General features: G+C 41.1%; 1 protein-coding gene across 1 annotated transcript; it reads right to left on the bottom strand.

Annotated features, from left to right (window-relative positions):
• Window positions 1-8,616: 8,616 nt before the first annotated feature.
• Window positions 8,617-12,917, bottom strand: vma21 (vacuolar ATPase assembly factor VMA21). The gene is made up of 3 exons (XM_083785905.1): window positions 12,742-12,917; window positions 11,002-11,111; window positions 8,617-9,785 (listed from the first exon to the last, which is right to left on the bottom strand). Exons 1-3 carry the CDS (start codon window positions 12,801-12,803, stop codon window positions 9,643-9,645), a joined length of 315 nt encoding a protein of 104 aa, XP_083642031.1. The 5' UTR covers window positions 12,804-12,917; the 3' UTR covers window positions 8,617-9,642.
• Between the last annotated feature and the right edge of the window lie 304 nt (window positions 12,918-13,221).

Here is a 13,221-nt window from a genome sequence, read left to right as displayed (position 1 = left end):
GGAAGCCGCCCGTACAAGTATGAACTGGTATGCTCACAATTTCCAGTAAACTGTGTCATGGTAAAACATTTAGCATTAGTTTATTTCTCAATCATTTTTGACGACAAGAAAGGTTTTGGGGGTAAATGTTAGAACAAAAAATGTCAAACAGGTCAGAATTATAGGCTACTTGACAAGCTTCTTGTGTTGATGAGCAAATTCACATTAGAATGGTGAAAGATATCAGATACATTATAAAATATAGGAAAATATTGAATATTGCATTTTTTAAACGTAACTTTTTTTGGCATGGCCAAATAGCATTGACAAAGAACTACTGCATTAGGCTACTGTAAGTCTTTATATCAAATATTATAAGTGGTATTAGTCTACTGTAAATGGTATTAGGCTACTATATTAGGCTACTATAAGAGTTATATTTCAAATATGTGCTGGGGACATACTATATTAGGCTACTATAAGAGTTATATTTCAGATAATGAAAAAGAAGTGAAGTAGTTTATTAGAGAACTAGCAACATTTCTATGAGCAGGAATGAGAAAGACCATCTTTTTCTTTTGATGAAGGCTGTATAGGCCGAAACGTTGCTGGTTCCCTAATAAACTACTTCACTACATTTGAAGACAGTATGCAGTGCGCCTTCTTTTTCAGTACGTTGGGCACTTGGCTGTCCTTCTATGCACCTGTCGCCTGTAGGAGTGCAAAAGCCTTGCTTTTTATATTTCAGATAATGAAATGTGCTGGGGACATACTACAGTATATTAGGTTACTATAACAGTTATATTTCAGATAATGAAATGTGCTGGGGGCATGCCCGACGCATGTCAAAACACTTTTATTTATTTTTTGACAACTAAAGATGTCAACTCACACAAGCAGATAAATGCCACTATAACGTGCATCATTACCACTTGAAAACCAATACTTTTGTACGTTTACTCAAGTACTTTTTGAATTGCAGACTTTTACAAGTATTTCTACATTGCAGTATTGTTACTTTTAAGTAAATCAAAGCGAGTATACATTTTCCACCAGTGACATTATATTTAAGACATTTACATGTAAATGCAGAGTTGTCAGCACATTGGGATACTTTATATCCTTAAGTGAAATTGGCAGCGATGCTGCCTGTGATGATCATCTCACTATAAGTAGGATGGTAATAATTCATTGTGTAGTCTACGTACATCCTGGGGAAGTGACTGATAATTATAGTGTAGCTCGAGGAATGACAACGCGGCTGCTGTGTTGGTTTTTATAGACACTACTGCGTTATAGCTTCTTGTAAATTAAAACTGTCAAAGTTGTGTTATCCGTGATACTACTACAGTGTGTAGTGCGTGTGTGCGTATGTGCGTGCGTGCGTGTATTACTAAGAATAGTAGAATATGAGAAATAAACATTGTGAAGACAACTTTCCTGGTCCTCACAAGATCAATTGCGTTGTGAGTGTGTAGTAGATCTGCTATTCTTCGGCTTTAGGCGCACGGATACAAATGGCATTTGCACACTCTCTGAGTTATGGGGGTCCATGACCAATGCCTAAACCAAACTGGGGGTCCTTGAAATTGAGAAGGTTTGAGAACCACTGTTGATATTCCAGCTTGTTGTGGTGTGTTCTCCAGTGGTGGTAATACAGTCCTCTACTGCCATCTCCCTCCCTTACATGTTGTCTGATAGGACCCTGATAGGACAGTAGTAGGTACCTATCCATCTCCCTCCCTTACATGTTGTCTGATAGGACCCTGATAGGACAGTAGTAGGTACCTATCCATCTCCCTCCCTTACATGTTGTCTGATAGGACCCTGATAGGACAGTAGTAGGTACCTATCCATCTCCCTCCCTTACATGTTGTCTGATAGGACCCTGATAGGACAGTAGTAGGTACCTATCCATCTCCCTCCCTTACATGTTGTCTGATAGGACCCTGATAGGACAGTAGTAGGTACCTATCCATCTCCCTCCCTTACATGTTGTCTGATAGGACCCTGATAGGACAGTAGTAGGTACCTATCCATCTCCCTCCCTTACATGTTGTCTGATAGGACCCTGATAGGACAGTAGTAGGTACCTATCCATCTCCCTCCCTTACATGTTGTCTGATAGGACCCTGATAGGACAGTAGTAGGTACCTATCCATCTCCCTCCCTTACATGTTGTCTGATAGGACCCTGATAGGACAGTAGTAGGTACCTATCCAAGTTACTCCAGTACTGTACTTAGAAAGGGCCCCCAAATGTACTTTATATGGTTTGTGCCAGGGACCCTCAGAAGAGAAAACCTTTGTTAAATACAATTTCTACATTTAAAAAATAGCTGATGTACAAGGTCACAAGTGGTCACAAGTGACACACTACCTACCTTGGCCTAAACATCAGCAGCACAGGGAACTACAACCAAGCTGTAAAGGACCTGAGAGACAAGGCAAGAAGGGCATTCTATGCTATCAAAAGAAACATCAAAATAGACATCCCAATTAAAACCTGGCTTAAAATACTGGACTCTGTGATAGAGCCAATTTCCCTCTATGGTTGTGAGATCTGGGGACCATTAACAAACCACGACCTTGGGGGCACGGTGGCACAGTTGGTAGTGCTGTCGCCTCACAGCTAGAAGGTCCTGGGTTCGAATCCCGCTCGGGACGCTGTGGGTGCTGGTGGCGTGTTTCCTCCTCCACGTCATCAGTACCCATACCCGAAGGCGGGGTTGGCGAAAGGGCCTTTCTGTGTGGAGTTTGCATGTTCTCCCCGTGTCCCCTAGGGTAGGTACCCTCACAAAAAACATGCAGTAATCCTGGTCACTAAACTGCCTCCCCCTGGCCAGCCGGGGCGCCTGATGGAGGGGAAAGGAACTGGTTGGAATAACGTGTTCCTTCCACTCGCTACTTCCAACCAGGGAAACTCCCCCCTGTCAGGTGTAAAGGAGCAACTTGGACACTCAGGCATGAAGGAAGCATGAGTTCAAGTCCGTTGCTCTCCCCATGTCCCCCATATATGGGGACTAGGTTGGTGGAGGGTGTGTAGAGCCCAGGATCACATTAGATGATTGACACAGGGGTGAAAAATGGGTTACAAAATCGTGGGATCAAATATATATAAAAAAAAAAAAAAAAAAAAAAAACACGACCTTGAAAAATGGGATAAACACCAAACCGAGACCCTACACCGAGAATTCTGCAAATCCATTCTCCGTACCCAGCGAAAAACACCAAATAATGCATGCAGGGCAGAATTAGGACGATACCCATTCATAATCAAAATAAAAAGAGAGAGCACTTAAGTTCTACAACCAAATAAAAGACAGTGACCTAGATGCACTCCATAACAAGGCACTCACACACAGCGAAACTATAGAGAGATGCCCCCTCAGCCAGCTGGCCCTGGAACTCCGGGCACAAACACAAACCGAGCCACGAGATAGAAAACCCATTGGACTAAACCAAATTGTAAAACATCAAAAGGAAAACTACCTGACACATTGGAAAGAAGCAACACAAAAGCAGAGTAAACTAGAATGCTATCTGGCCCTAAACAGAGAATACGCAGTGGCAAAATACCTGAGCACCGTGACCAACACAAAACAAAGAAAAATCTTAACTAGGTGCAGACTCAGTGAGCACAGTCTTGCGATCGAGAAAGGCCGTCATAGGCAGACCTGTATCCCGAGAGAAGACAGACTATGCACCCACTATGCACCCACTGCACTGCACACGACTACCGAGCTACACTTCCTAACCAGGTCTGTCCATTGTACCAAGACATCAGAGACACATACTTCCCACAGATTACAACCACACACAGAGATTTTGAAAACATGACCAATGACAAAACCTCCCATATCTGCTGGGCAAAGTACAACAATGTGCAAACACAGCAGCAGGATTCGTGAGTTGCTGTGATAGAAGGATATCAAATGGAACACAACCACCCTAAAGACTAATTATTGTGTATATTCCTGCACTACACCTGCATCGAGTGATCTTGGCACATATAAATTGATCTATCGAAGATTATGACTTTCAAATGTACATAATATTTGTTTTGATTGTATTGCTGTATTGTGCTTTGGCAATGTAAACGTATGTTTTCTCATGCCATTAAAGCTCTTTGAATTGAATTGAATTTAATTTAATTGCTTGTGGATACATTTTTGAGTGGTGCAACCACTCCTATATACAGCTATGTGTGTCCCTGGGTCCCTGGCTGGGTCTGTCCGAGAACAAAAATTGCTTTTGGTTGGTTTTCACAACCAAGTGTCACTGTTGCGCGCGCGCACACACACACACACACACACACACACACACACACGATGATTAGGGGTGTCACAGTACAGTACAGTACAGTACAGTACAGTACAGTACAGTACAGTACAGTACAGTACAGTACAGTACAGTACAGTACAGTACAGTACAGTACAGTACAGTACAGTACAGTACAGTACAGTACAGTACAGTAGAGGGACCCCCACACAGTAACGCTGTCATTTATCAACCATTTCGGACGTGGGGCGGCTCGCCGGGACCGGCCCGCCCCCTGGGCGTGTTCCCAGGGTCCCCCCGGGGACCCCCACATGGTATCACCTATTTTCAAATGGCCGAAATGTATATAGGGCTGAAGTGTTTAATGTAGGCCTATGTTTTGTAATAATAATCAAAGTAACTTGTACTAAAGTTTTCAAATAAATGTAGTGTAGTAAAATTACAATATTTGTCCCTGAGATGTAGTGGAGAAGAAGTATTGGAAATTGGAAATACTTAAGTAAAGTACAAAATATATACCTCAAAATTGTACTTAATTACAGTACTTAAGTAAATATACTTAGTTACTTTCCACCACTGCTTATCAGTGTGACGACGTTGTCTGATAAGGCGACTCAAGTACTGTGGTTGATTTCAGTACTTTGTCCACTGATGACGCAACCAGAAAACCAGAGCTCCACAGATAACAGCTAGGCCTGAAAGTCTGCCCTCTGCTGGTGATGATAAGAACATATAAATGACACACGTTTGGCTGGTGATAGATATCATACTAGTAGACTAGTAGTACTACTACTACTACTACCACCACTACCACTACCACACCTAATAGGCCTACTAATAATAATGCACTTTATTTTTTAATGCACTTTTCTTCATGTTAAAAGGGGCTTTAACAAAGCAAAATATAAATATGCAGCAAAATGTGAACGTGGTCAATTGTAGACAATTGTGTAGCCCTATGCTATCTGCCCCCCAAAAACTTGGAAACTGACAAATTTGGAATATTTAACGGGTCCCTGGCACAAAATATGAGGGTTCTTAACTTCTTGACATGAACATTTTGAGAACGACTGGTTTTAGTAGGCCTACAGAGAGGGACCTTTAGTGGACACCAGCAGATTTAGGAAAGAATCTTGAGAAAATGTGACAAAAATCTCCTCTTCTGGGGTTCCCTGGCACAAAGACTCTTCAGATTCTAGAGGTAACTACATTTTGGGGGTGCTTGAAAATGAACATGGAAAAAGTTGAAGAACAACTTTTCATTGTGAGATAAATAGTAGGCCTATAGACCTACCTTGCTATTAGTAGTTTGATTCTTCTGTGAATAGATGGGGTAATAAGGGAAGTGTCTTTCTCTATAGCATTGGCAAACGAAAGTGATTTATACAGGGAGGATCAAGCCTACTGTAGGACTCACGTTTACACCACTAGGGGGACTCAAACCCCACAAAACGTAGTACAATTTTAACCCCATGTAGCCTAGGGGGCTACCTGCAGAGTGCAGACTTGTGGAAACCACAGCATGACTTCCGCGCACGCACGCACGCACGCACACACACACACACACACACACACACACACACACACACACACACACACACACACACACACACACACACACACACACACACACACACACACACACACACACACACACACACACACACACACACACACACACACACACACACACACACACACACACACACACACACACACACACACACACACACACACACACACACACACAAAACTGGGTACATCTTGTTTTGTTTGTTCAAGACAATTAAAGGATGAAAGGAAACACAATAAGTCTGACTTTGTTTTTATGCTTCAAGTTCTTTTTTTAGAAATGTGTTTGTTATACGTACATGCATTATTCTTTTAAACCTAATGAATAAATCAAATAATACCAACCCAGGCTGACTTGTGCATTTATGGAAGCATGCATTCTAATATTTGACCAGGAGCATCTATACTTTGACTCAAGTACTGGGGTGGAGTACTTTGTCCACCACCAGCTATACTGATACTGAGCATCCGAGACAAGTAACACCAGTTATGCCTTATAGGCTGTCACCACATGGAACTAAAATGCCCAAAAATAGGCTATGCATGGAAGTTATGCAGGGATGCCATCTTCTTTTCCCTTCAGGGGTCTCACAGCGAATCACCTGCCTTCATCTCACCCTGTCCTCTGCCTCCTCTTCTCTCACACCAACTAACTTCATACGTCCTCTTTCACTACATCCATACATCTTCTCTTTGGTCTTCCTCTATGCCTCCTGCCTGGCAGTTCCAACCTCAACATCCTTCTACCGATCCTTCTACTCACTATCCCTCCTCTGTAGGCCTACATGTCCAAACCAAACAACTTTCTGGCCTTTACAGCCCATGTATACATCCAAACATAAATGTGATTCTGATTCAGAATCTGATTGTATTAGACGTTAAACTCACCAACATTGCAGCTTTACGGAAAGCTTGAATTATCTTCTTTCGATTTGCAAAGTTTTTGTTTAATAAAAATCCACCCTAGATGAGCTACTTTCTGTCAAGAAATTCTGTGCAGGTGATTATTTTTGTGTGAGAGTTTTGAAGCGCTCGTTGTCAATAACGCAACGTCCTGCTGCCTCCTGCATTAGGTGCAATTTTAAGGGCCTTTCTCTGCCCCACCCCGCTCCTATTGTTTACATTGCATTTAGGAACCAAAGCTGTGTTCAGAACTTCAGACACAAGACGGGCGTCAGACACAAGACAGGTGTCTTGAATGTGTGAACGCAGCCCAGTAAGGGCATATGGCGACCACGCCCCGCTCCCCTCTGACCAAGCCCCTCCTGGTGCTGCGGCCATCTTGGATCCTAAACACAAAGTAAACAATAGGAGAAGGGCGGGGCCAAGAAAGGCCCTTAGAAACATGTGGTACACACTACCTTAGAAACATGTGGTACACACTACCTTAGAAACATGTGGTACACACTACACAGCACCGTTGAGTGATTTCCAACGAGCTCTTCCAAACTCTAACGCTCCATGCTGCTCATTGTTTTGCCACTCAGTCTAAATGAGGGGGGCGTGTCTCAAAAGCAGATAACACATGCTGTTGTCACATGAGCTGAAGGTGGCTGAATTATCCATAAGCTTGATGCATAACAGGTATGTTGTCACACCAGTTTGACTCAGGTTTAACAATTACTTTACTGAGTACTAGTCAGATGAATCATTCAAATCTTACCAATCCACTCCTATTCTTTGCTCCGAGGCTGTTTCACCAAACTGACAAGTCCCAGTTTGCTTTTACAGAGGATTTTAAATCAATTTTAAAGGCAGAGTATCACGCTGGCATCTACTTTGTCTCGGTTTAATTATGAGAAAGTTGTGATAATATTCGAAAATGCAACTAGAAGGCTCTTCTATCTTCTGTCTTTGGTTGCAGTTTCAGAAGATGCAAGCTGCTAACCGTATGTATTGATGTCAGTAAACAAAATGGCAAGCTCACATGTCAAAATGACGCATTCTGAGCTTGTGCAATAGACAATCATAATTATCCCTATCGATTACATTGACAAGTTTAAGACCAAGGGAAAGCAACTGGAGCGCATGAAAATAAAAAAAGATGCAGGAAAAAAACAAGATTGTATGCCATATATATATACATACAGTACATAATAAACATTCAAAGGTAAAGCCAGGACAATGACCATAATGAAAATAACTAGATGTTTTCTCCTTTTGATGGTTATGTTATGTACAAATATACGGTCACGTAAATACATTTGTCAATGAAAACGTAAACATGCTTTGCACATTCAATGTAATTTTTAAATATCTGTATGTTCCCGCTGGCCTTCTCTGGTCTAGTGTTTCATGAGAGAGACTCATTGCTCATTTGACTGTTTATAGTGTGAGCTGCAGAAAGTGTGAGTGTTTCTTTTCCATTATCTATTTGTGTGTATCTAGGAGAGAGGCACGGAGCAGCAGGATCCTCATTCTCTCACGCACACAGAGCTTTGTTTTGATGTTCTGAGCGGAGCAGAGTAAATAAAAACATGTGTTCAGATTTAGTTTTGGGTGAAGAAGCCTATACAACAGCCAGCCAGCCAAGCCCGTAGCGTGATACAGAATGGGAAACACACGGAACCACACCACTTAAGACCTTCAAGTAGAAATAGTCCTTAGACGTACGTCACACAGTAAAACATTGAAAGTAGTTTGTTTTCTTTTTCAAAGGATGCATACTTAAAACATTTTAATGTCTACAGCAACTATATCGCAAATATAATGTGGCTTTTGGAAATAAGAGTTCATTAATGTCAGAGTTCTGCTCCCCCCCCCCCCCCCCCATAGGCCTAAAATATGCTGTTGTCTTCAGGCATTCATCAGTACACCTGCATGCTCCCAGTGACACTATAATTAACAACACTAATCATTTGTTGTACTGTAATGTTTTAATTTGTATCTCAAATAGATGACAGACAGTGTTTCTGTTCAATGTGTAAAACTGATCAGGTTATAGTTTATTTGGTTCATATTTGATCATTTGCTTTCATACCAAACATGTCACATTAGCCAACTTTGTCAATACAAAACAGTAAATCGTTTGACAAAAATAATTTAAATAGTTATCAACTAACAACTATGCTATGGTATACACACACAAATGTTTGAAATGTAGACAGCACATTCACATGCATGCACAGTACATGTACAGCACGCGTGTGCACAAACACACACACACACGAGACTAATATGATTTGCTACATACAGTAATGACCCTTGTACCGTGGTGATGGCACTTTACAGCATAGATTGTTGCTTTGCCGACTGTCGGGCAGAAACCTAGTAAATAGTCAATTTCAACTTTTGTTTGCCTTCGGTAAATTAAATGTATGTCCTATTTCATCATACTAGTGTAATAAATTGTATCACACAAAAGTATGTTTTAAAGTGAAAGTGGTTAAGTCTGTCTGTGGGCTTTATGGATATTGAACTAATGAAAAGTATTAACCAGAGCTTGTGACTAAATAATAACTACATTGGCTCCATTGGAACACAGGTCCCACACCCACACATTTCTTGAACAGTTTTGGACATACACGGTTTCCACCCTGACAACAGCGACAATGTATACAAGAGCAATTCTGGGGATAGCTGAGGGCTGGAGGAATCCCAGACAGACCTCCCATCACAGAGAAGAAAACACTAATGACAGACAGGCATTAACCTCAGCAGAACCACAGCTCCAAACCAGACCCGCTTAGCCGTCTGGTTGCTAAATGGTGCAATTGGTTTGGGCTTGGACAGCCTGCGGCGAGGGCTGTGGTTCCGTCGCCCCATGTCCTTTCTCTTTATTCTGGCGGTCGAGTTGAGGCGAGGACAGGCCTTAGTCATATTTGCCCTTGCCAGCTTTCGGGTTGCCTTCATTCCACGCCACGTAAACAAACATAGCCAAAACCACATGGACTGCCAGCACCGCTACGATGGCGGCGTAGAAGTAACTGTCTTGGCTTGACATCTTCATGGAGCCTGAGAAGAAAAGAAGGGGTTTCAATGGGGAATATCCACTGACGGAGAGGTTGGTCTAGGCTCTTTCGCTCTGTACTACGCCGTCCTCAGACGAGCGCTCCATCGACGAGCCCTCCATCGACGTCTCCAGTCTAGGCCTGGGGCAAAATCACCCGACGGTTCGGCGGACGGGGGTCGCATGACTTGGTCAAGTCAGGATTGCCAGCCATAAAAGGTTGAGAACCAATGAAATAAATGATTAAGGGAAGCCGTCCCCCTGTTCATATTTTTTTGAGACAGTGCCGTCAGTTGCCGGAAAATAGATCTACAAGATAGAAAGTGAGCTTGCTCTTTAAGACTGACTCAACCTGTTACACTTGCCACGTCGCCTGCTGGCACACAAGCAGACTAGAATAGACATGTCATAATCATAAACACTAAACTATGATAATTCTTACATGGTAAGAATCATATCACGCAATATGCACTCATATAACTTTCAACAGCAACCCCCGAACAATTATGTGGAGATTTTCTTTTTTTTTTTAAATGTGACTAGATTGTACACTGGGTTGCGACCCTGTGGTATGCATACATAACCGCGGTATGTCAGTGATGTGGTCATTGCCTCCAGCCCTACTCCAGTCATCCCGTTTCTCAACACATCTGGCCAGTGGCCAGCTCGTTTGTGCTTTCCGCACCAGGGTCTTTCTTCACCACATCAGTTTTTAGAGCCAATAAAATAGCCGACTTAATCTTGCTCATGTATGCAGCTACTAATCCACTAGGGCAATAAGCTTTTTTTTAATTATTTTTCTTTACATTTTTTTTTATTCCCTATATTTTTACAAATCAAAACGTAGAAATTCTCACTATAACCACGTATTATACTTGGTTGTAGTACAATGGTAGCTACAAAGATTTAGAAAATAGCCGATCTACAACCTTAACAATTAAAAAAATAATCTCTCTTCAAACAATATTTTGAAAGAATCACATTGATCAGTATTTATATTGTCCAGCCCTAACATGATGCCATTTATTTTCCTCACTAAATTATTAAATTAGAACATAATGCAGTAATTCTATGAAAAATGTTAACATTAAGAACCATTGTTAGGACAGACTGCATAAAACAGTTTCCCTGCACAAAAGGTTTTGAGTCGCAATATTCTACGCCTCTACGGTTACTTTTTTCTTACAAAAGCAAGGAACGCAAAATCCACTTAAAGCTTACCCTCAAAGACGTAGGCCTTTGACGCGAAGTACAACCCTATGGGTAACGTGATCATCAGGATGGTGAAGAACAGCAATGTCTTCAAAGCAGACACCAAGGAGCTCTCGTTTCTGTAGAGAAATACAATTCAATATTCAATTAATTATTTTCATTTGTATACAGAAGACTGGCTGTGATAAATGTATCATCTTCAGTGCTTTAGAGTTGAGTAAATGTAAAAAATAGAAATTATAGAATATATATATACAGTAGGCTATTGTTTTGTACAAAATAATTTCCGGTTAGTAATACATAAAATTGTACAATTATGATATTAGCTATGCTATGATATTCATGAACGATATAAAATGACAACAAAACATTTATTTTGATGGTGTCTGAAATAAAAACACCACTCCAACATTGATTTCTGCATCCCATTAAATATGAATCTGCAATGTGGTTTAACTACATGAATGATCAATGCGGTATACAAAAAAAAAAAAACTGACATCTAATCATAATTAATCATATTAGACCAGGGGTTCTCAAAGGGGAACCAGAGGTTTGGGCCCTTCAATGTTATTTCAATGTTATTTTTTCCTCCAAAATGTAACAAAAATAAAGAATATTGGAAAATGGTCTGAAATACGTTTAAGTAATGTATATATCATTTTTTGAACAACCTGACTGCCCGTGGACAGTGAATAAAAGGTTCGGACAAATGGAGTTTGATTTCAGGTTGCCCGACAGGCAAGCATGTTTGAATGAGGAAGTAACAGTCTTCATTAAATATCATTGGTTATTCATGAACAACAAATAATGCTACCTTTTTACAAGTAGCTCATTCAGATTTCCAAAGTGATTGTCGCCACTCTGCAGTTAGACTGGTTTTAACATTCATTTTATTTACTTTTCGGGCAAGTGGGCATGACCTTGGGCAAGTAGTACTTGACCTGTACTTGCTCGACGGGCAAGTGCCTCTGAGGCCTTAGTGTCGACCCCAGTCAGTTATTGAGAGGCCCATGTCCAGCTTTGAGGGGGTGTGTAAACACAAACACTGTCCTAACACAAACATTGAATGCCATTGATAATGAATAGCCAGTTTTTAGTGTTTGTCCCAACACAAACATTAAATGTGTGTAAACAAACATTGAAGACAAAGTGAGGACGCAAATTGTGATTGGCCGGAATGAGATGTATAACCCTCACTTCACACAGGTGTGATTTTTATATTGTATAACATACTCAACCATTCAACAATTTCTAGAAAATACTACAAAACGTGTGGTTAGCCAGTCAGTGGCATAATGGGTCAATTTAGAACCGATAATGATGTTTCGTGCATGTTCAAATCATCAGATCATTTTTTAAAGCATACTTTTATTTAGGTTCTCTCCTATTTTGGAGGGGGGAATACAATGTCACATTCACCCCAGACTGCAGGAGTCACAGTCAAGAGTTTGCACACTGAATTGGGGTCCTCGTCCACCGATATATGTTTCGCAGTGCTGCAGACATGACTTTCATAATCAATCATTCATTGTTGAGACGGTAAAGTTAGTCTCGTTGACACAACAACCTCGTGCACACTTAATAGTTAATACACTTTTAAACCCTACTGAACAAGTAAAACAAGTAGTTTTGGCCTCGTGAATTTAGCTGCGCAGTGAGTGGAAATGCCTGATGACGCGAGCTAATAATGCTAAGCTAGCTCGCTATGATGAAGCTGCTGTTATTGTATTGTTTAATTTATCTCACCCCCTGAAATCAGGCGCTGGTCCTGGCGCGGTGTTTAATGAAGATCTGGCCGTTCCGTCCATCGCTGTTGTGGTTGAACGATAAGAGGATGGATTAAAGTGTAATAAAATGAGATTATTTCATTCAGACTTCCAACTGTGTGTTGTTTGTGGCTTAAAATGCTACTTCCCCGTGTGGTCATGTGACACTGACTGTATCAGTGTTGCCAGATTGGGCGAGAGAAATAAGCAGCCAAGCCTATGAAAACAAGCCCAAAAGAAACCACATCAGATATTTGAAAATAGCCGATCTACAAGCTCATAACGCGTCGCATGGGGGTCCCTGGCACAAAATACTTTTTAGATGTACAGTCCTTGGTCCTTGGACAAATAATCATGGCAATATAGTATACATTTGAGAATTAAGCAAGCCCAAATAAGCAACTACAGTACTTTAGAAACAAGCCAAAATAAGCAACTACACTTTAGAAACAAGCCCAAA

Source organism: Protomyctophum parallelum (assembly GCF_964188405.1).
Source record: "Protomyctophum parallelum genome assembly, chromosome: 16".
In the NCBI taxonomy this organism is placed as follows: Eukaryota; Metazoa; Chordata; class Actinopteri; order Myctophiformes; family Myctophidae; genus Protomyctophum; species Protomyctophum parallelum.
This window is presented reverse-complemented; position numbering and strand designations above follow the sequence as displayed.

Bases quoted from the DNA above. Each gene is read 5' to 3' on its own strand.
- vma21 (XM_083785905.1), bottom strand. From the start codon at position 12,803: ATGGACGGAACGGCCAGATCTTCATTAAACACCGCGCCAGGACCAGCG. The intron at 11,112-12,741 runs GTGAGATAAATT...ATTTCTCTACAG, and splicing joins CCAGCGCCTGATTTCAGGGG to AAACGAGAGCTCCTTGGTGT. The intron at 9,786-11,001 runs GTAAGCTTTAAG...TTTTCTTCTCAG, and splicing joins AAAGGCCTACGTCTTTGAGG to GCTCCATGAAGATGTCAAGC.